The sequence below is a fragment of the Pollicipes pollicipes genome, unplaced genomic scaffold (genome assembly GCF_011947565.3).
Source record: "Pollicipes pollicipes isolate AB1234 unplaced genomic scaffold, Ppol_2.1 Scaffold_2555;HRSCAF=2994_pilon_pilon_pilon, whole genome shotgun sequence".
Lineage (NCBI taxonomy): Eukaryota > Metazoa > Arthropoda > Thecostraca > Pollicipedomorpha > Pollicipedidae > Pollicipes > Pollicipes pollicipes.
In genome coordinates, this window is record NW_023596136.1 from 20059995 (window position 1) to 20084082 (window position 24088).

At 50.9% G+C, this 24088-nt stretch overlaps 1 protein-coding gene across 1 annotated transcript in view; it reads right to left on the reverse strand.

Moving 5' to 3' along the window:
• Window positions 1-11372: 11372 nt before the first annotated feature.
• Window positions 11373-24088, reverse strand: part of LOC119098938 (prisilkin-39-like) — a 39402-nt gene continuing 26686 nt past the window's right edge. The window contains exons 4-7 of the mRNA XM_037221996.1: window positions 22675-22812; window positions 16717-16854; window positions 11758-11900; window positions 11373-11400 (exon numbers count right to left, since the gene is read on the reverse strand). Coding sequence (XP_037077891.1) covers window positions 11373-11400; window positions 11758-11900; window positions 16717-16854; window positions 22675-22812 — 447 coding nt within the window. The remainder of the gene's footprint in view (window positions 11401-11757; window positions 11901-16716; window positions 16855-22674; window positions 22813-24088) is intronic.

The window sequence follows — 24088 nt, forward strand, 5'->3', positions numbered from 1 at the left end:
TACGAAAATAAATAGTTAGCAACTGATATCTAGACCTTCGTTTACGATTCACATTGCCTGCTGAATGCAGCTTTCTGATCTTAATCGCAATAAAAGCTGCGTCATTTGCTGAACTGTATCTTTTACATAGACCTGTGCGCAGATACCTGTTTTGAAGGAGATGGCAACCTAAACGGAAAGCAGATATAAATTAGAAGTATACTTTGAAAACTAATGCCCATTGCGGTAACACTGAAACGCATCACATCAAGTGTGCCAGAACGAAACGTGTGCGTAGCTCAGTCCAGTGTCGCTGAGCCCATCGCTGGAGTAGCAATAAGCCTAGCACAGGAGCCGCCGCGTGTCCAACTTAGGAGACGCGTGTTCAGCTCAGGCGGAGTCGCTTGTTCACGAGCATCGCGTATCCCAACGAAGCGTCAGAGAACTCCACATCCCCTCCAATCTTCTTGCAAGGGCCAGGAGACCCCTAAGAAACAGTGATAGAAAAAATGGAAACTTTGGCACAAAAGCATTGGTGCGCAGCGCGCACTCCATGCAGCGCCACCTTCCCCGCACAAGCTACGTCTTCAATTTAGAGATGCCGCACCCCAGCCCATTCCACCCCAACACCCTTCACTCTCGAGTGTTCTAACTCGGCCTTATCCCCACCACATTTCACATAATATTCGCTACACGTTTTGTGGCTTCACGTCCGATCGTGAAGTGGAACTGGCATAAGTCCAAGGGGAAACCGATATTTCAGGGATGGTTAGGTGGATCCCGATTTGGGATTGGTCATGTCATTGGAATGTTCCAGTGTCCCTCCCCCGCCGATTGCGGAGGTAGTTTTTGTCCCACTCAAGAGTCTTCACCGTAGTTAACTATAAACCGGAGCCGCTTTCACTTGAGCTACTGAGTAACTACTAACACAAACTTTATGTGCATTGGCGTGGACAGCTCCTGTGTCTGAAACGTTTCAGTTGCAGTGCAGATATTCTCATCAGAAGAACGACAATCCAATGAAGCAGCACTCCTAAAACGACGATTTGAGCGCTACCTTCCAAAAGATCAGGGACGTTTCACGGCACCCCGGACCGTGCCGTGCGACCTGACTAGCAGCCCGGCGTTGTCGATCCCTCTTCTGTGGGGTCATGGCAGCCAGGTCAGGGATCTTGTGGGGATGCGAACTACTCAGTTGAAAGGTTGCCTCGTCGGTCCATCATGTTGCTGGCCATTTACATCGTTGGCATCGTTTGTCTCAAGTACAAATGATCATAACAGTGCGGTGAAAACAGTTTTTTACATGCGCCTGTATTTCTTAGCAATACGGATGCATAAATATATCACTCATGCAGCCTCACAGCCTCGCACACGCATATGCACTACTCCCAGCGCTCGCCGTCCATCCGTTTTAGTAGTTGCGGGCGGGGGCAGGAGCACTATAACGAGCAGGAGCCGGAGCAGGAGCATTGTACTGCCTGGGGGCAGGAGCGGGAGCGCTGTACTGCCTGGGAGCAGGAGCAGGAGCCGCAGGAGCGGGAGCATTGTACTGCCGGGCAGCAGGAGCCGGGGCGCTGTAGCGGGCGGGAGCGGGGGCTGGGGCAGAGCCATAGCTCTGCTCGCCCTGGTACACCTGTGGCACGATCGGCAGCGGGTACTCGGTCGGCACCGGCGTCGGCAGGATGTCGCTAGACGGCTGGTAGCCGTTCTCGTCGGCAACAAACGTCATCTGGATGGGGTTGCCGTAGTCGTCGCTGTAGCTCCAGCCGCCCTGCTGGACGTAGCCGCCGGTGGGCTGGCCGTACTCGGATTTGCCGTAGCCGGCCTTGGGGCTGCCGTTCTCGTTACGTGAGATGCCGTTCTCGGTCTGGAAGCTGAACTGGTAGGTGCCGTCGCCCGGGTGGACGTTCTCCTCGCTGAGGATGGCGAAGGGCTGGCCGTAGCCGGCCGGCTGCTGGTAGGAGGCCGGTGCCGCCGGCTGCTGGTAGGAGGCTGGTGCCGGGGCCGCTGGCCGCTGATAGGAGGCGGGCGCCGGCTGCGGCCGCGGGCCGTCAGCGCAGGCCAGAGCCGCCAGCGAGACTACGATCAGCTGGAAACACACCCAGCTGACGTCAGAGAGGGTGCCGACCCAGCTTTGCAAGAAGTGGCTGAAATCGCGACGCATCTTTTGGCCGTGATGATACTTAGTTCAGTGCCTTTGTCATGTCAGTTTCTGCCATCAGTCTCCGGCTGTGGATGCAGGGACCAAGGGATAGTTGTGGAATATGTTTAGCACCTAACAGCGACGACTGGCGACGTGGCCTTTCCCACTGATCCAGGGACTGTTGAAATTGTGGCCCACGTCCGAACTTCTGTTCTGATCTCTTCTGGTCAGTGTGGTATGACAGCAACGTTTTGGATGTCAAATTACGCTCCTGATTTTTAAGGTGACCAATTGAAGCACGTCATGCTAATATTGCGGTTCACCGAAATGGCTGCATGCCTACCTGTTTAGGCTCCTTGGAAGGAATGAAAAGGGCACTAAAACTAAATACATTTTGACTTTTTCGGACGCAGAAGTAATGGAAGATGATCAACAACCCTATTTGCAAGACCCTCTGTGTCGCCCTAACTGACAGTACGGACGCCGCTGAATACGACAGGCAACGCTCATGTGAAGCACCGATCTTCCGGACCGCACTCACCAGCTTCATGTTTTCCGTGGCGATGTGAGGTGGACACCACTGCTGGGGAGTGACTAGTGCCTGATGTCTGTGCGGCCGGCCTTTTATTCGGCCGTGGGAGGGCGACGCGGTTGGCCGTCACGCTGCCGCCGGCGGCGCTGCCCCACCTGACGTAACGCCCTCTGCAGCGGGCGCCCACGTCCAGCCAGGCGACCCGACCACATCCGGCCGCCGGTCCACCGATCTCACGTGAGCCGGCTCGGCCCGGCACCGCTTCCGATGGGGCGGGGACGGCGGCACGGAGCACGCATTGAGACAGGTTTAGGTTGCAAGCAGAAGGGTTAGCAGGTCAAAAAGTTTCCTGGTACAGACGACAAGCTGACGCTCTGAGTTGCACCACCTTCAGGTCAGCGTCGGAGCGGCACGGTCGCGGAATCGAACACCAGCCAATGATTCGCAGGGAAGCAGCCGATGAGGGATGCCTTTTACGTTATGACTGATGGTGAAAGGCTAGTGAAGACCCAAAAAAGACATGAAGCTCTCTGGTTCCTGACTAAAAGGCCTACAAAAGTGCGAAAAAGTTTATTGGGAGACTACCTGAAAGTCACCTTGGCAGTGATGACGTCATATAGCGTCATACGATCGTCGTTATAGAGGTTATAAAGGTTATAAAAAGAGAACACGAGCGATGATGCGGCACGCATGGTACAATCCGCGGAAGGTGATTGGCTGTTGAAAAAAAATTCGCTGTGAATGCGTGTCGCGAGCCTAATGGCGAGCACTTTCTGGTTGTCTGGCACTTGTGGTCAACTGGGCACTTAAGAAAATACCACCGGCCCTGTCTGCAAAGATAGTGCAGTACCGAAGAACGGCACGCTTCCGAATGTTATAAAAAAGGCAAGACACGACGGCAAATTCACCTTTTTCTCGCACTGACGTTTTCTGTTGTTTTACTGACGTATTTTTTACAGACAGCTCAGTTAGCGTCTTGTATACCGGAGTAAGGTGCCCTGCACGGTTTTATGGGTTAGCCAGACATTGTAACATTGAAGAAATATTATAGTAATTTTAGATATATAGATTTTGCTAAATATTCGTCACATGTCGAATGACAAGTTTAAATCTTTAACAAAATAATTGTGTCCTTCAAGTGTGAACTCTTGAGTTGTGTTACTATGAACCCCTTTTGGGACTCTGTTTTTGAAGGGAGCTCAAAGCGAAATGCGGTGTTGTAACCGAAAGCCTGTGCAGATATTGCAAGAAAACCTGCAATTTGATAGCCCCGCGGGTTATGCAAGTATGGGATTACACTGATTTGACATTCGAGTGTAAATCAAGCGTTTCAAATGGGTGTGATCGTTGATGAGACGTGCCAATGGCTTGTATTGATTTGGATGTAATGGGAAGGGTGCGTGTATGGTTTGTAGTTCTAACAGAGAACATTGTTTGGTATTCTTTAAATCTAATAAATCCCAATAAAATGGTATGGTTTGATACCTGCTCTAGGTTTGCGATTTAACATGACAAAGTTATGATGGCGTCAAACTGAAAGAAACACTGGCATCTATGATTCAGGGGTGCTCAAAGGCAATTTGCTGTTTCATTATGATCTTACCATAATTTCGAACCCATTGGGATATTCCACCATGTAATGAATCCCTTGCACGCCATTATATTAGCAATTCATTTAGGCAGTGGGGACAGTTCAGTGCGGCTCATTAATGAACATGCTTGGTCTGAGCATTTCAATTGTGTGAGATGCTGGGTACGGAGGAAGATGGAGAAGTATTGTAGTTGGTTTCCTGGACAGCACTTAATAGTATTTTTATCATGTGCCTTGTGTGCACCGGCAGCTTCATCACTTCCTTGCATTTCGCCCATCTAACTGCTACCACATGCACTTGTCAGGCCTTCATCATTGAGCAAGGTCAGCCGGTTCGCAGTGTCTTTTCACGACACTGAATGTTTTCTTGTTATGCATGTGCGACTACTTGTGTGAACCGCATTTTTAACACGCGCCCGGGTAGTCATTTGGATACCCTTCGCTCGGGTGAAGTGTAAATTTGACCCCCTGAGATCTCGGGAACTAAGAGAGCTAGACACACCAAATTCATGGAGTGTCTTGACCTGTACGCAATTTCTTAGGTCAAAGTTTGAAGTTAGTAAGTCATGACCGTCGGGTCAATCAGGGTCAAACAAGGTCATATTCCAGAATGGTGTCCAAAAGAACCCTAGAACCTAGGCAACTGTTTGAAGAAAAATTTCACGCACTCAGTAAGGGTCAGTGACCTTGTTTGACCTTTTAACACACACCAGGGTCACCGGTTGGTCAATCTTTGCTCGGGTGAAGGGGATCAATCTGACCCCCTGAGATCCCCGGAATGAAGAGCGCTAGAGAGACAAAATTCACAGCGTGTGTTGAACTGTACGTGAACTCACTTAGGTCAAAGTTTAAAGCTCTTAGGTCATGACCTCCGGGTCAGATAAGATCAAGCATGGTTAAATTCCAGATTAGTCTCCAAAGGACCCCTAGTCCATGATGAGCAGAATGATACAAAAGGGTTTTGAGTTGTGCATTTGGATAAGCGACAAAGATTACGCTAGGCAGTATGTTCCTAAAAACAAAGTGTTGACCTGGGTCATTTTAGGTCAGTGACCTATTCTGACTTATATGAAGTCCATGGAAGGTGTTTAATACGGTTCCTGCCATCAATATGTTCGAAATGAGCACCAGAAACCAGCCCATACAGCAAGCTCTAGAGTAATAAAACAGTTTGGTATTACCTTGGTCTGACATTCACACCTGACCCTAGGTCAATGCTTTTTGTGTATTCAATTGTTGTGTTGCCTAAGAAAAGATCTCAGTGATGTACGGATTCGTCTAACACTCCGTTGTTTGGTCGGATTGAACGATTCTCTAGAACGTGCCTTCGCTGGAACCATGACCTGACTCCTACTTACCATAGGTCAGCGACCTTACAAGGTACTTCTAAATGTTCATTGTCACACATTTTGTTATTTAATTGTCTACAGCTATGCAAAATTTGGCGCGGCTTCACCGCGCCGTTTGGAAATCATTTCGGGAAACCCTCGGAGGGATCAATTTGACCCCTACCCGAGCGCGTGTTAAGTGAAGCAGTCTGATGGTTGTAGCATGTTGCATAGCTGTGGGAGCAGAAGACATGACTGCATTTTTGTCACAGATTTTGCAGGGATTACAGAACAAAAACTACACCATTGTTTAGTATGTCATGCCACAGTACAGCATTGAGGTAGTGCTACAATGACACTGTTAACCCGTGCCATTATGCAATGTGCCGCATTGGTTGACAAGATTGTGTGAAGCCCGTGAGATAACAGTTTGTAATTTATGAATAACTGGTAATACCTCATTTAACAACGCTAAATGACTGTTATCAGCGAGAATGCTATTCCACCACAGTGGTGATATCAGGGTTAACTAGGAAATACATAAATAATCCTAAGCAAGAAAAACATTCATGGTAGCTCAACACTACCATCTTTGCCACGGCATTAGCAATGTTCTGGCAATCAATTCACAGTAACGTTACAGATTTATTGATTTTTGCATGCAACTGCGTTATAATTACACAAGTTGGTAACTACTGCGCACATTACATAATATCAATGTCAGGACTACAGCACTGCAGGCAGGGATAAGCTGACAATACAATACGTATGTCAAACAGTCCACCAAGGCTTTTCTTACGACCGATACCGAGACAAAAAATCCCCAAACAAGCCATTCACTAATCGACCGCCCAACACAGCGCCCGCGACAAGAATGGCCGGTTGGCGTCAGCTTTCGTGCGTTTCTACGCATTCTTTAGTTCTTGCTGCCAGATGCTGCCAGGTATTGCTGGCGTCACAAAACCACTCCATGACGCCATCAAACAATGGCGTAATGAGGCGCCTTTTTCAAGCTTTGAAATTTTGCTAGTTAGGGTCGTTTTTGAGCCAGGAAAGTTTACCAATAGTTACAAGCAAACTTTTTGCATCATATCTGACGCTTATCTCAATATATTTAAATGGGGAACATTCCTTTTCAAATGTTGTACAATTTCTCTGCAGCATAATCCAACTGAGAACTTGCATACACTTCATACCTAATTTACATCAATATACCAGGCACCCAAACATGTCTGGTATGCACTCAACAGTGAACAATCTGTAGGGAATGAAGGAGACAATGCAAAGCATGGAATGTATTTTTTACCTTAATTCCCTTCGCACTGTTCACTCTCGGGAGCATATCAGACATGTTTTGGCGGCTGGTGAATTAATCCAATTCTTATATGAATGAAATGCAAATTGGCAGTTGGAACATTTTGCAAAGTAACTGGTCATTATTTTAAGCCATAGATGGTGTCTTTAAAGATAATCGGGAAGGAAGAAAAAACTGAAGTCGCACCACAACATATAGGACCAATAAAAATATAAGTAGTTTAATAAAGATAGAGCCCTAGAGTTCATGCCCATATACTTCGTAGCTTTCCAAAAGATTCAGTGACTTTTTAAAAGTTACAAGTCATCATTGGTAAAAACGGGCATAAAAGAGACAGTTGGAAACCTGGTAAAAATAGCCTAACACATCACAAATCGGTCAAGGGACCATCTCGGTGATTGCACTATTGCATTCACAGTGTCGCATCACACAATCGAACTCACACACGCACCCACTCATGTGCCAACATTCGTCTCACTCATTAGAAACTCCATAATTGGCGGTTGAATCGGCCTAGACTCTGAATATTGCGCAAGTCGGGCGGTAGACAGTTAAATCAATCCGATGCTCTGTAGCTAAATCGGCGAGTGCCAGAGTTGCTCACCACTCGGGGGCGCCTCAGCTGGTTAGCCTGTCGCATTTCATGAGTGTGCTCAGCACGTGTGAACATCGCGACCATATCTGGTGGCTGACACGTAAGACATTTTTGGGCGGGCACAACATGTGATAGGTGACGAGCTGATCAGCACTAACCATCGTAGATCCCTGACAACATCCGATATATGGTCACACCTTCTCCTTCCGCTCACAACCCGCGCACAGAAGTTCACGAGTTTTTGCACGCGATGGAACTGGGTGGCTCCGTGAGTACCATATAGTGCTATATAGTATCTAATGGAAGAAAGAACTAGAGCTCCGACAATGCGAACGAGGGTATCTCTTGGGAGTACATGCTTGGCATGGGACAGGGCCATCAGAGCGCCCGTCGACCCGGCAACAAGCTGATCAATGTGCGGTACAAATGAGAGATTTCTGTCCATCACCACACCCAGGTTTTTGACAGCACTGCTTTCAGTGATGACAGCTGACCCGAACTCGACATGCTCGGGAGGCATATGACGCAGCATAGCCTTCGTCCCGAAAACCACTAACTGTGTTTTTGTTGCATTGACTTTCATAGAGTGGTTGTTAAACCAGTCCAATACAACTGACAAGATATTCTCCATGTTTGCGACAAGCTGTTGCATTGCACATGTCTTTCTCGTTACCAAAATCTGTGTGTCATCGGCATATTGTATCACTGTAGCGCACTCTGAATATAACGCTAGATCGTTCGAGAAAATGGAATATAGGAGCGGCCCGAGGGCGGTACTCTGAAATACCCCCATCCCATTCGGAAGAGTACGAGAGCGCACAGTATGCCCTGAACGATATCTGGCCTGATCCTGTTGGGTATGCCCGCAAAGGTAGCTTTCAAACCATTTCGTGTCGATATTGCATATCTTAAGCTTGGATAAGAGAAGCTGGTGGTCCACAACGTTAAAACATTTTGACAGATCTATAAAAAAAAGCAGAGCGATCTCACCAGCATCCATCGCGGTATTTTATCAGTCACTACAGTAAGTGCGGTCTCTGTTGAAAATTTCGCACGATATCCGTGTTGTGTATGCGAAAAGAAATCATGCTCGTTAAAATATGAACTTAGTTGATGATGAACAATACGCTCGACCATCTTCCTTATCGCTGGCACTACAGAGATTGGCCTAAATTTGGTAGGATCGTTCAAATCACTGGTTTTTGGGAGCGTTGTGACAAGAGCGTGTTTGCAGGCAAATTTGTTCGGTGTTCGTCAAAAATGTTCGGTCAAATTTTGTTATCAATTGGTTTGACCAAAAAGTTGTGAAAAGGAGTGCTCAAATTGTGAAATTCAGCTGTTAGAGTTCATTGAGAAGGTTTTCTTAATTTTTCACTTCTACTTTTTGGGAGTGGTGCAATTTAGTGGTTAAGTTTCTTCGGGTACAAGAAAAACGTGGAAAAATTCTCCACTGCGCTGTGCTGGTGGTTGTATCGGTTTTTCTTTGCTGTGGTGTTCGGGTGGTGTGACCCAAGAAATTGGTGATGCCTGAAAATCTTGCATTTGGCGCATGGCTGATGATTGTGATAAATGTGATTAATAACCCAAACTTAATGCACGCAAGTGGCTGGAGTCACTGAGGCTCTTGGGCTTGAAGGTACCTGGTGTCCTTGGTTTTTAAATACGTAGGCATAAAACACCCGTAGGTGAGACAAGATATAGCCATGGGTGTCCAGGTTCTGTTGACCCCTGTTTATGCTTGATGGCTTCAAGTGAGCTCGGTTTTGGATGACGCCTTAGAACATCTGAAAGGGAAACATGGGCTTGGTATGTGTGGTTGGGCAATATCAGGTAGGAGTGAAAAATTCGCATTAAGTATGGGGGAAAATGAGTGAAAATTCCGCCTCATAGGGTGCTCTTTAACACGCAGTCGGTGATTCTAGGACGCTGAGCATGAGTATGGGCATGCACATTTAATCAGCGTATTGATTTCACCTTACCGTTCTTATATAAGAATGGAACTATCCGTGTTACCCAAAACAAAAATAGATTTTAGTCGCGATGCGCCTGCTGATTGGATGACCACTGTGGGTTAACCTGCTTGTTGCCGCGTTGCAGTTGTGCTCGAAGCATATCTGTCTCGGCAAATACCAACAGGCTTGATAGGGTTTTAGTTCGTGTGGGACATTGGTTGAATTAGAACCCACCATTTGGAGAGAAACGGTGCTTTCCTCAGGAGATCAGGGAATAGCTAAGGGGATCCGCGGAAATACTGGGATATCCGTTGTCCCCGGCTTGGCGCAGGGGCACGGACGAGGAGCGCTGCTTAGCGGTACAGCATATCGGACGGGGGGCTGAACGTGCGCTTGGCCGGCCGTAGCGACGAGTGAGTGTGGAAGACTGCCGGTATGGAGCACGTGGCCAATAACACGATGGACAACGGCGCAGGCACGTGGACAAGAGCACGGCGGACGATGGCACAGGCACGCGGAGCGTCAGTCCGGTGCGGTCCAGCGGCTGCAGTAGCCAGGCACTGGCACGTACAACTTTACAAATTAACTTGGCCTGGGTCATCCTCACGAACATTTCCATGCATGTGTTTAGAGCTACTCCTTCCTTTTCCTACACTTACAAATATGTGGTAAACCCTGCGCGGTGTTTCATGCTTCCTCTTTGTCTTTGGGCGGGTAGTACATGTCCCCTATGCCCTGCCTAACCGATGGGAAAGTTTTCAGGCTCGGGGCACGCCAGCTGGAGTACAGAAAGGCGATAGGTTAAATACCATCCTGAGGTACGCAACAGACATGGACACGGTGCTACAGAACATCCGGCAAGAAACAGTCCTGTGTTTGCGATGTTTGCAGCAAAACAGTTTGCTGTATCATTAGCTTTGTTAAAAAATATTGTGTATAAGGGCATCAACCCTGTTACCAGGCGACCAAACCCCACCACTACTGACATCGATGACCGATGGCTTCAGTTCCAGACATAATTCAACGGAGGCCTAGAGGCGTTTCCTGCGTCTGAAGAACTTTCAGTGTATTAAATTGGAAGTGCATTGATTCGTTTGTTGACAGCTTAAGACCCCGCTGCAGTGTACGGCGTGGGCCACGTGTCCGTGGCGCTTGGCAGGTTCTGGAAAATGGGTCCGCCGATCTCATCCAAGACGGGCCAGTGCATTTGCAGGCTTGCTCTGACGTCTTCCCCGAGACGGAAACGCTCCACAGAGACAAAAAGCCCGCGCGCTCGAAAGTATCTAAAGCGCAAGATCTGCATCAAGAGCCTCTCGACTGAGACGCTTCCGCACGTCCTAGTGGCGCCTCTTAAGCCGTTTGCTAGAGAAGGTGTCGCTGGAGAAGACGTACGGCCAGATCAACATTACCGTGAACTTCTACATCAGCGGACTGAGCCTCTCGCCCGACTCCGCCGGACAGGTTCCTTGCAAATACAACCTGTGCGGCGGGGCCTACCGTTCTGACACCCGACTCCGCAGGACAGGCAATCTGGAAGTACAACCCATGCTGCGGGGCCTACCATTCTGACACCCGACTCCGCCAGACAGGCGCCCTAAAAGTAAAAACTGTGCAACGGAGCCAGCCATGCGACGTGACTAGCAGCGGGCGTTGTCGATCCCTCTTCTGTGGGGTCCTGGCAGCCAGGTCAGGGATCTGGTGGGGATGTGAACTATTCAGTTGAAAGGCTGCCTAGTCGGTCCATCATGTCGCCTGCCATTTACATCGATGGCATTGTTTGGCTCAGCTACAAATGATCATAAGAGTGCGATGATAACAGTTTATTTTACATGCGCCTGTATTTCTTAGCAATACGGACGGATAAGTATTTCACTCATGTAGCCACACAGCCTCGCACACTCGTAGACGCTATGTCTAGCGCTCGCCGTCCATCCGTCTTAGTAGTTGCGGGCGGGGGCAGGAGCACTGTAACGAGTGGGAGCCGGAGCAGGAGCATTGTACTGCCTGGGGGCAGGAGCGGGAGCGCTGTACTGCCTGGGAGCAGGAGCAGGAGCGGGAGCGTTGTACTGCCGAGGAGCAGGAGCAGGAGCCGCAGGAGCGGGAGCGCTGTACTGCCTGGGAGCAGGAGCAGGAGCGGGAGCGTTGTACTGCCGAGGAGCAGGAGCCGGGGCGCTGTAGCGGGCGGGAGCGGGGGCTGGGGCAGAGCCATAGCTCTGCTCGCCCTGGTACACCTGCGGCACGATCGGCAGCGGGTACTCGGTCGGCACCGGCGTCGGCAGGATGTCGCTAGACGGCTGGTAGCCGTTCTCGTCGGCAACAAACGTCATCTGGATGGGGTTGCCGTAGTCGTCGCTGTAGCTCCAGCCGCCCTGCTGGACGTAGCCGCCGGTGGGCTGGCCGTACTCGGATTTGCCGTAGCCGGCCTTGGGGCTGCCGTTCTCGTTACGTGAGATGCCGTTCTCGGTCTGGAAGCTGAACTGGTAGGTGCCGTCGCCCGGGTGGACGTTCTCCTCGCTGAGGATGGCGAAGGGCTGGCCGTAGCCGGCCGGCTGCTGGTAGGAGGCCGGTGCCGCCGGCTGCTGGTAGGAGGCTGGTGCCGGGGCCGCTGGCCGCTGATAGGAGGCGGGCGCCGGCTGCGGCCGCGGGCCATCAGCGCAGGCCAGAGCCGCCAGCGAGGCTACGATCAGCTGGAAACACACCCAGCTGACGTCAGAGGGGATGCCGACTCAACGGTGCAGACAAGGGTTGAGATTGCGACGCATGATTTCACCATGACAAGACGCAGTTTAGCACCTTTGCCAGACCACTCTTTGTTATCGATCTCCGCCCGTGGATGCAGGGATCAAGGGATAGCTATGGAATGTGTGCAGCATCTGTGCGCGTTGACTGGCAACGCGGCGATTCACACTGATTCAGGGGCTGTTGAATTTGGAGCCTGACGTCCGAACGTCTGTTCTGATCTCTTCTGACCAGTGCATTATCATGTGAAAGTTTTGGATGTCAAATGAAATACTAAGTTTTTAAGTGGGCCAATTTAAGCCAGTTAGATTACTTTTGCGGCTCACCAAAATGGCTATATACCTACCCGTGTAGACTACTTGGGACGGATATAAAAAAGCACTGAGGCGCTGCGACTGTGGGCACTTTGACTTCGTCTGCTACGTAAAGAAATGACCGCTGATCAACGACCTTATCTAAAAGACCCTCCCTGGCGCCCCAACTGGCAGTACAGACACCGCTGAACTACGAAAGGCAACCCTCATGTCAAGCACCGATCTCCCTGACCGCACTCACCAGCTTCATGTTTTCCGTGGCGTTGTGAGATGGACACCACTGCTGGCGAGTGACTGGTGCCTGATGTCTGTGCGGCCGGGCTTTTATTTGGCCGTGGGAGGGCGACGCGGTTGGCCGTCACGCTGCCGCCGGCGGCGCTGCCCCGCCTGACGCAACGCCCTCTGCAGTGGGCGTCCCCGTCCAGCCAGACGACCCGACCATAACCGGCCGCCGGTCCACCGATTCCACGTGAGCCGGCCCGACCCAGCGCTGCTTCCGAGAGGGCGGGGACGGCGGCACGGAGCACGCACAGAGACAGGTTCAGGTTGGAAGCAGAAGAAGAAGAAAGCAGGTTGGCAAGGTTGGTAGCACAAGCGGCAGGCTGACGCGCTAGACCGTGTCACCTTCAGGTCGGCTTCGGAGCGGTATGGTCGCGCAATCGAGCACCAGCCAATGATTTATAGACGAGCGGCCGATGTCGGAGGCCTTTTATGTTGCTACTGGTACTGAAAGGCTGTTGAAGATTTTGAACCATGTTTCAAACGGTTATGCAAAAATGACCCGTTGTCCGTACGTTTTTTAATAACACGCGTCACCATGGCGTGAGCCGAGAGTTCCTAGAAACATCACATGGAGTAATCCGATGAAACACTTGATCAGTTTTCCGGAACTTTTAGCCAGATTGGGAGACTAAACACCGACAGGAAAACACGCCAATGACGCGAACTGTGAGGGTATAGTCAATTGCTTGTGCCTTGTGCTGCCATGAGAGAGCTAACTGTGCGTGTGCCCTTAGCAGCCTAGCCTCGAGTGTTGGCTTTGCTCGTAATCCCATTAAGGCCGACAGCCATCCACCGTGCAGACGACATACTGGCCTCACATCCCGCTCCGTGGCGGCCGTACGCGCTCCAAAGCTTTCCTGTCGTGTTCATCACTCACAGGGGTATGGTAGCCACTTAGATATCACTGTGTTCGGAAAACGTGAGCAATGATAGAGAGGGCCGGGTGTGATGATGCATGAATAAGTTGCCATTAAACAGTTGCCGGTACTTTTGCAAGTTTTTCTGCTCTCGAGAAGAAGGAGCATAGCACGGCGTGGCATGAGCACTCACTGGCACGGCTGTGGTCGCCGGCTCACGCTCGCTCACGGCATCGTTTGTGGTCTTGGTGTGCCATGCCATATAAATATCCTCTATAGGGATGTGTTAGCCACCGTACGAACAACGGCGGATGGACAAAGATCTATGCGATGATGCGATAAATTTCGACTGCGCAGCAATGCTCCGTTAACGTATAATGAATTGTTAATGTATGAAAAGTCAACAAGACATTGATGATAACGATGCGCTCAGTTCTCCTTAACTGCTTTCTGGTCCATGTGGCAACTTAATTTTTTTCACGTAGTGCTCGCATGTGGTTGGAAAGCCATCATGTGGAAGGAGATTTACTAAAGCCCCAGTCCTAAACCGTGGAAGGTGTTCGACATACATGTAACTCTGGACCAAACGGGCAGAACAACTCTGAGCTCTTCTGAGCGGTGTCACACGGCCTGACATCCTGTCAGGGTATACGGTATGAGATATCCGCATCCTCCAGCTGCAGAGGTCCGCCTGGCTCCGACCGTAAGACGGTGGGGACGGTTTAGAAAGGTCGGCTTCTTCCAAAATGCCATGCTGGATCCCGGCTCACCCTGGCGAGGTGGTGATCTGACGATGAAATTTGAAACAGCACATGGACAACAGGAACAGAGATTTTGCGCTTGCATCTCATCTCGCTAACGAAGCGAACTCATGACTTTGCACTGGCAAAGCGTAAAGAAGTCTGGATATTTCCAGTTGTGGAAAGTCTACTGAGCTCATTACATTGTACATGGAAACAAATGCTAAACAGTTCTAGGAAAGTTCAGACATATTTCATGTCATACAGCCACTAGAACTGGACAGTTTTACTCTTTCCATTTCACAACATCCGAATGCGCCACAACAGCCGCAATGCCATATTCGTATTGGAGTATCAAACTCGGGATCTTATATGTTGTGTGTGCTGTCCTTAGAGGGACGTATCATTCAACAGCATGAAATAAAGTTACATTGTTGTTTGTTATGCTGCGTACACGCAAGGGTAGTAAGAATAAGCTGTTCAAAAATGCTGCTGTGTCACTGACATGCGCACTTAGCAAAGCAGCAAAACAACGTGGCATATTTATCAATATCTCATTGAGCAAATTTCTGTTGCCACAAAATGATCGCGGAAAAAAATAGTTGGCAACTGATATCTAGACCTTCGTTTATGACTCACATAGCCTGCTGACCAGCTTTCGGATCTTAATCGCAGTAAAATATACGTCATATGCTGAACTGTATCTTTTACATAGACCTGCGCGCAGATACCTGTTTTGAAGGAGATGGCAACGTAAATGGAAAGCACATATAAATTAAAAGTATACTTTGAAAACTAATGGCCGTTGCGGTAGCGGTGAAACGCATCACATCAAGTGTGCCAAAACAAAACGCATGCGTAGCTCAGTCCGGTGTCGCTGAGCCCATCGTTGGAGCAGCAATAATCCAAGCACAGGAGCCGTCGCGTGTCCAACTTAGGAGTCGCGTGTTCAGGTCAGGATGATTCGCTTGTCCAGCTCAGGAACAGCGGCGTGTCCAAACAAAGCGTCACAGAACTCCAGGTCCCCTCCAATCTTCTCGGAAGGGCCAACAGACCCCTAAGAAACAGTGATAGAAAAAATGGAAAATTCGGCACAAAGGCATTGTTGTGCAAAGCGCCCTTCGTTACAACGCCACCTTCCCCGCACAAGCTACCTCTTGAAATTACCAGATACCGCACCCCAGCCCATCCTACCCTAACCCCCTTCGCTCTCGGAGTGTTCTAACCACGCCCTAGCCCCACCACATTTCACATGATATTCTCCATATGTTTTGTGACTTTTCGTCCGACCGTGAAGATAAATTGGCATAAGTTCAGTGGGAAATCCAAATTTCAGGGTTGGTTAGGTGAATCCCGATTTGGGATCGGTCATGTCATTGGGATGTTCCAATGTCTCCCCCCCGCCGAGTGGGGAGGTAGTTTCTGACCCACTCAAAAATCCTCACACCGCAGTTAATTATGAACCGGAGCCGCTTTCACTTGAGCTACTGAGTAACTACTAACACAAACTTTGTGTGCCTTGGTGTGGACAGCTCCTGGATCTGAAAAGTTTCAATTGCCGTGCAGATATTCTCATCACAAGAAAAACAATCCAATGAAGCAGCACTCCTAAAACGACGATTTGGGCACCACCTCTCAAAAGATCAGGGACGTTTCACGGCACTCCGGATCGTGCCTTGCGACCTGACTAGCAGCCCGGCGTTGTCGATCCCTCTTCTTTGGGCTCCTGGTAGCCATGTCAGGGATCTGGTGGGGGTGTGAACTATTCAGTTGAAAGGTTGCTTCGTCGGTCCATCATGTTGCCGGCCATTTACATCGTTGGCATCGTTTGTCTCAGGTACAAATGATCATAAGAGTGCGGTGAAAACAGTTTATTCTACATGCGCCTGTATTTCTTAGCAATACGGACGGATAAATATATCACTCATGCAGCCTCACAGCCTCGCACACACATATGCGCTATTCCCAGCACTCGCCGTCCATCCGTTTTAGTAGTTGCGGGCGGGGGCAGGAGCATTATAACGAGCAGGAGCCGGAGCAGGAGCATTGTACTGCCTGGGGGCAGGAGCGGGAGCGCTGTACTGCCTGGGAGCAGGAGCAGGAGCAGGAGCGGGAGCGTTTGTACTGCCGAGGAGCAGGAGCAGGAGCCACAGGAGCGGGAGCGTTGTACTGCCGGGCAGCAGGAGCCGGGGCGCTGTAGCGGGCGGGAGCGGGGGCTGGGGCAGAGCCATAGCTCTGCTCGCCCTGGTACACCTGCGGCACGATCGGCAGCGGGTACTCGGTCGGCACCGGCGTCGGCAGGATGTCGCTAGACGGCTGGTAGCCGTTCTCGTCGGCAACAAACGTCACCTGGATGGGGTTGCCGTAGTCGTCGCTGTAGCTCCAGCCACCCTGCTGTACGTAGCCGCCGGTGGGCTGGCCGTACTCGGATTTGCCGTAACCGGCTTTGGGGCTGCCGTTCTCGTTACGTGAGATGCCGTTCTCGGTCTGGAAGCTGAACTGGTAGGTGCCGTCGCCCGGGTGGACGTTCTCCTCGCTGAGGATGGCGAAGGGCTGACCGTAGCCGGCCGGCTGCTGGTAGGAGGCCGGTGCCGCCGGCTGCTGGTAGGAGGCTGGTGCCGGGGCCGCTGGCCGCTGGTAGGAGGCGGGTGCCGGCTGCGGCCGCGGGCCATCAGCGCAGGCCAGAGCCGCCAGCGAGGCTACGATCAACTGGAAAAACACCCAAGTGACGTCAGAGCGAGTGCTGATCCAGCAGTGCATGCAGAGGCTGAAATCGCGACGCACCTTTTTACCGTGATAAGACGTAGTTCAGCGCCTTTGTCAGGTCAGTTTCTCTCATCAGCGGATGCAGGGATCAAGGGATGGCTATGGAATATGTGTAGCATCTCACAGCGCATTGACTGACGACGTGGCCTTTCACACTGATTGAGGGACTGCTGAAATTGCAGCCTACGTCCGCACGCCTGTTCTGATCTCTTCTGACAAGAGTGGTATCGTGCCAATCTGCCATCCAAGCTAGTTTTGGACGTCAAATTACGCTCCTGATTTTTTATGGTGACCAATTTAAGCAAGCCATGGTAATATTGCGGTTCACCGGAATGGCTGCATACCCACCTGTTTACTAAACACACTTTGGCTTGGAAAGACACGGAAAAAATGAAAGATGATCAACGACCTTATCTAAAAGACCCTCCCTGGCGCCCCAACTGACAGCACAGACACCGCTGGAATACGAAAGGCATCCCTCATGTGAAGCACCGATCTCTCTGGCCGCACTCACCAGCTTCATGTTTGCCGTGGCGTTGTAAGATGGAGACCACTGCTGGCGAGTGACTGGTGCCTGGTGTCTGTGCGGCCGGGCTTTTATTTGGCCGTGGGAGGGCGACGCGGTTGGCCGTCACGCTGCCGCCGGCGGCGCTGCCCCACCTGACGCAACGCCCTCTGCAGTGGGCGACCCGTCCAGCCAGGCGACCCGACCACAACCGGCCGCCGGTCCACCGATCTCACGTGAGCCGGCCCGACCCAACGCCGCTTCCAAGGGGGCGGGGACGGCGGCACGGACCACGCACAGAAACATGTTCAGGTTGGAAGCAGAACGGTTAGCAAGTTACTAGGTTTTCTGGTACAAGCGGCAGGCTAGCGCTCTGGGTTGCGCCACCTTCAGGTCGGCGTCGGAGCGGCACGGCCGCGCAATCGAACACCAGCCAATGATTCGCAGGGAAGCGGCCGATGACGGATGCCTTTTACGTTGTGACTGATGCTGAAAGGCTAGTGAAGATGCTGCACAATTTAGGGAACGATTATGCGAAGATAGCTAATTGTCCGCGCATATTTAAAACACACGTAGCCACGGCGTGGCCCAACAGTGCCTATAAGCATCACATGGACGAATGCGATAAAACACTTAGTCAATTCTTCATCACTTTTGGCCAGATGGGGAGAGTAAATAACGAGAGGAAAACACGCCAATTACGCGAACTGCGTGGGCATGGCCGATTGCGTGTGCTTTGTGATGCCATGAAAATGCTGACGTTGTGCGTGCCCTTAACATGTCGGCCTTGGGTTTTGACTTGTCTCGTAATCCCAATGAGGTCGAAACGCTATCCGCCGCGTGCAGTGCACACTGGCTGCCATCCCGCTGCGTGGCGGCAGTACACGCTCTACAGCTTACCCTGCCGTGTTCATCGCTCACGGGCGGGGTAGATCCCTAGACATCACCGGCTCGGAAAACGTAGCGCAATGGTAGACATGGGCGGGTGTGATGATGAATGAATAAGTTGCTATCGAACGGTTGCCGACGCTTTTTTCGGTTTTGCTGTCCTCGAGAAGAAGGAGCATAGCACGGCGTGACAAGAGCACTCACTGGCACGGCTGTGGTCGCCGGCTCACCCTCGCTCACGGCATCGTTTGTGGCCGCGGTATGTTATGACATGCGAATATCCCCTATAGTGATGCGTTAGTTATTGCACAAAGAACGGCGAATGGACAAAGAACTACGCGATGATGCGATAAATTTCGACTGCGTAGTAATGCTCGGTTAGCGTATGAATGGCAGTGAATAAAGGTCAACAAGATATTAAAGACAGATATTGAAGACAACAGATCTTCTGCATCTCAAAGACGTTCAGGCGGCTGACAAATTTATCCAATTTAGGTATAAAGTATCTGCAAGCTTGCAGTTGGAACATTTTGCAGGGAAATTGATCAGCACTTGAAGCCATAGATGGTGTCTTTAAACATGATCGGAAAAGAAGGAAAAATGAAGTTGCATTACAATTAAGTGTGACCAAGAAAACCAAAATAATTGGATAAAGATAGAGACTGAGAAATGTTTGGTCAAAATTTGTTATCAGTTAACTGGCAAAAAAGCTGTAAAAACGGGTGCTCAAAGTGTGATATTCACCTCTTAAGTTTCATTAACAAAGCATTTCTTGAATTTTTCACTCCCACATTTCGGGAGTGGTGCAATTAAGTGGTCAAGTTTCCTCGGGTAAAGTTGGCGATGCTAAGACACTGAAGATGGGTATGAGATTTGGACTTAACCTGTCTATTGCTTTCACCTTTCAGTTTTATATAAGAATGAAACTATCCGTACTATACGCAATACACGCTCTCCAGCTTCCCCTGTCGTGTTCGTCGCTCACGGGCAGGGTAGACACCTGGATGTCACTATGTTCGGAAATCGTGGCGCAGTGGTAGACAGAGCCGGGTATGGTAATGAATGAACAATTTGCCATTGAACAGTTGCCGGCACTTTTGCAAGTTTCCTGCTCTTGAAAAGAAGGAACATAGCACGGCGTGGCATGAACACTCACTGGCACGGCTGCGGTCGCCGGCTCACGCTCGCTTACGCCATCGTTTGTGGTCGCGATATACCATGACATGTAAACATCCCCTACAGTGATGCCTTAACTACCGCACGAATAACGGCGGATGGACAAAGAACTACGCGATGATGCGATAAATTTCGAATGCGCAGCAATGCTCGGTTAACGTATGGTCAACATATGGTCAATGGTCAGTGAATGAAATGTCAACGAGATATTGAAGATTACGATGCGGTCAGTTCTCCTCAACTGCTTTCTGGTCCTGGCGGCGGCTGCAAATTTGTTTTTCACTAGTGTTTGTATTCAATTGCAAGGCCATCATGTGAAATAATATTTGTTTGAGCCCCAGCCCTAAGCCGTGCAGTGTTGGGGGTGCATGTATCTCTCGACCAAACGGGCTGAAAGGCCCTTTTGACCAGTGTCACACAGCCTGACACCTCGTCACGGTACACGGTATGTGATGTCCGCATCCTCCAGCTGCGGAGATCCGGCTGGCCACGACCTTAAGACGGTGGGGACGGTTCAGAAACGTCACTTTCTTGCAAAATGTCCTCCCGTATCCCGGCTCGCCCTAGCCAGCTAGTGATCTCACCGGCAAAAGCCGGCTGTTCGACAGATCCAACACGGCGTTCACCTGCAAACGTTAGATGAAGGTTATCTTAGTTATCACTGCAGTGCCAGTTTCTGAAGGCAATTTACAAAAGAGAGGTTGAAATTTGAAACAACACATAAATAGAAGGTGCAGAGATTTTACCGTTGTACCTCATGTCGGCAAGACAAAGGCGTGGTCTTCTTAAATAGCCTGCATCAGCTCATGCCTTTGTGCTGGCAAAGCGTAAATAAATTTGGATATTTCAAGTCGTGGGAAGTCTGCTTAGCTCATTACACTGAGCATGGGCACAGCTAATATATGTACAGTTCTAGGAAAGTGCAGACATATTTCTTCCCATACAGCCACTGGAAATCGACAGTTTTACTCCTATTTCACAACCTTCGAATGCGCCACAACAGCCGCAATGCCATATTCGTATTGGAGTATCAAACTCGGGATCTTATATGTTGTGTGTGTTGTCCTTAGAGGGACGTATCATTCAACAGCATGAAATAAAGTTACGTTGTTGTTTGTTATGGTGCGTACAAGCAAGGATAGCAAGAATAAGCTGTTCAAGAATGCCACTGTGTCACTGACATGCGCATTTAGCAAAGCAGCAAAACAACGTTGTATATTTATCAATAGCTCATTGAGCAAATTTGTGTTGTCATCAAATGTTTACGAAAATAAATAGTTGGCAACTGATATCTAGACCTTCGTTTACGATTCACATTGCCTGCTGAATGCAGCTTTCTGATCTTAATCGCAATAAAAGCTGCGTCATTTGCTGAACTGTATCTTTTACATAAACCTGTGCGCAGATACCTGTTTTGAAGGAGATGACAACCTAAACGGAAAGCAGATATAAATTAGAAGTGTACTTTGAAAACTAATGCCCATTGCGGTAACACTGAAACGCATCACATCAAGTGTGCCAGAACGAAACGTGTGCGTAGCTCAGTCCAGTGTCGCTGAGCCCATCGCTGGAGTAGCAATAAGCCTAGCACGGGAGCCGTCGCGTGTCCAACTTAGGAGACGCGTGTTCAGCTCAGGCGGAGTCGCTTGTTCACGAGCAGTCGCGTATCCCAACGAAGCGTCAGAGAACTCCACATCCCCTCCAATCTTCTTGCAAGGGCCAGGAGACCCCTAAGAAACAGTGATAGAAAAAATGGAAACTTTGGCACAAAAGCATTGGTGCGCAGCGCGCACTCCATGCAGCGCCACCTTCCCCGCACAAGCTACGTCTTCAATTTAGAGATGCCGCACCCCAGCCCATTCCACCCCAACACCCTTCACTCTCGAGTGTTCTAACTCGGCCTTAGCCCCACCACATTTCACATAATATTCGCTACACGTTTTGTGGCTTTACGTCCGATCGTGAAGTGGAACTGGCATAAGTCCAAGGGGAAACCGATATTTCAGGGATGGTTAGGTGGATCCCGATTTGGGATTGGTCATGTCATTGGAATGTTCCAGTGTCCCTCCCCCGCCGATTGCGGAGGTAGTTTTTGTCCCACTCAAGAACCTTCACCGTAGTTAACTATAAACCGGGGCCGCTTTCACTTGAGCTACTGAGTAACTACTAACACAAACTTAATGTGTATTGGCGTGGACAGCTCCTGGGTCTGAAACGTTTCAGTTGCAGTGCAGATATTCTCATCAGAAGAACGACAATCCAGTGAAGCAGCACTCCTAAAACGACGATTTGAGCGCTACCTTCCAAAAGATCAGGGACGTTTCACGGCACCCCGGACCGTGCCGTGCGACCTGACTAGCAGCCCGGCGTTGTCGATCCCTCTTCTGTGGGGTCATGGCAGCCAGGTCAGGGATCTTGTGGGGATGCGAACTACTCAGTTGAAAGGTTGCCTCGTCGGTCCATCATGTTGCTGGCCATTTACATCGTTGGCATCGTTTGTCTCAAGTACAAATGATCATAACAGTGCGGTGAAAACAGTTTTTTACATGCGCCTGTATTTCTTAGCAATACGGACGCATAAATATATCACTCATGCAGCCTCACAGCCTCGCACACGCATATGCACTACTCCCAGCGCTCGCCGTCCATCCGTTTTAGTAGTTGCGGGCGGGGGCAGGAGCACTATAACGAGCAGGAGCCGGAGCAGGAGCATTGTACTGCCTGGGGGCAGGAGCGGGAGCGCTGTACTGCCTGGGAGCAGGAGCAGGAGCCGCAGGAGCGGGAGCATTGTACTGCCGGGCAGCAGGAGCCGGGGCGCTGTAGCGGGCGGGAGCGGGGGCTGGGGCAGAGCCATAGCTCTGCTCGCCCTGGTACACCTGTGGCACGATCGGCAGCGGGTACTCGGTCGGCACCGGCGTCGGCAGGATGTCGCTAGACGGCTGGTAGCCGTTCTCGTCGGCAACAAACGTCACCTGGACGGGGTGGCCGTAATCGTCGCTGTAGCTCCAGCCGCCCTGCTGGACGTAGCCGCCGGTGGGCTGGCCGTACTCAGATTTGCCGTAGCCGTCCTTGGGGCTGCCGTTCTCGTTACGTGAGATGCCGTTCTCGGTCTGGAAGCTGAACTGGTAGGTGCCGTCGCCCGGGTGGACGTTCTCCTCGCTGAGGATGGCGAAGGGCTGGCCGTAGCCGGCCGGCTGCTGGTAGGAGGCCTGTGCCGCCGGCTGCTGGTAGGAGGCTGGTGCCGGGGCTGCCGGCCGCTGGTAGGAGGCTGGTGCCGGCTGCGGCCGCGGGCCATCAGCGCAGGCCAGAGCCGCCAGCGAGGCTACGATCAGCTGGAAACACACCCAGCTGACGTCAGAGAGGGTGCCGACCCAGCTTTGCAAGAAGTGGCTGAAATCGCGACGCATCTTTTGGCCGTGATGATACTTAGTTCAGTGCCTTTGTCATGTCAGTTTCTGCCATCAGTCTCCGGCTGTGGATGCAGGGACCAAGGGATAGTTGTGGAATATGTTTAGCACCTGACAGCGACGACTGGCGACGTGGCCTTTCCCACTGATCCAGGGACTGTTGAAATTGTGGCCCACGTCCGCACTTCTGTTCTGATCTCTTCTGGTCAGTGTGGTATGACAGCAACGCTTTGGATGTCAAATTACGCTCCTGATTTTTAAGGTGACCAATTGAAGCACGTCATGCTAATATTGCGGTTCACCGAAATGGCTGCATGCCTACCTGTTTAGGCTCCTTGGAAGGAATGAAAAGGGCACTAAAACTAAATACATTTTGACTTTTTCGGACGCAGAAGTAATGGAAGATGATCAACAACCCTATTTGCAAGACCCTCTGTGTCGCCCTAACTGACAGTACGGGCGCCGCTGGAATACGACAGGCAACGCTCATGTGAAGCACCGATCTTCCGGACCGCACTCACCAGCTTCATGTTTTCCGTGGCGATGTGAGGTGGACACCACTGCTGGGGAGTGACTAGTGCCTGATGTCTGTGCGGCCGGCCTTTTATTCGGCCGTGGGAGGGCGACGCGGTTGGCCGTCACGCTGCCGCCGGCGGCGCTGCCCCACCTGACGTAACGCCCTCTGCAGTGGGCGCCCACGTCCAGCCAGGCGACCCGACCACATCCGGCCGCCGGTCCACCGATCTCACGTGGGCCGGCTCGGCCCGGCACCGCTTCCGATGGGGCGGGGACGGTGGCACGGAGCACGCATTGAGACAGGTTTAGGTTGCAAGCAGAAGGGTTAGCAGGTCAAAAAGTTCCCTGGTACAGACGACAAGCTGACGCTCTGAGTTGCACCGCCTTCAGCTCGGCGTCGGAGCGGCACGGTCGCGGAATCGAACACCAGCCAATGATTCGCAGGGAAGCAGCCGATGAGGGA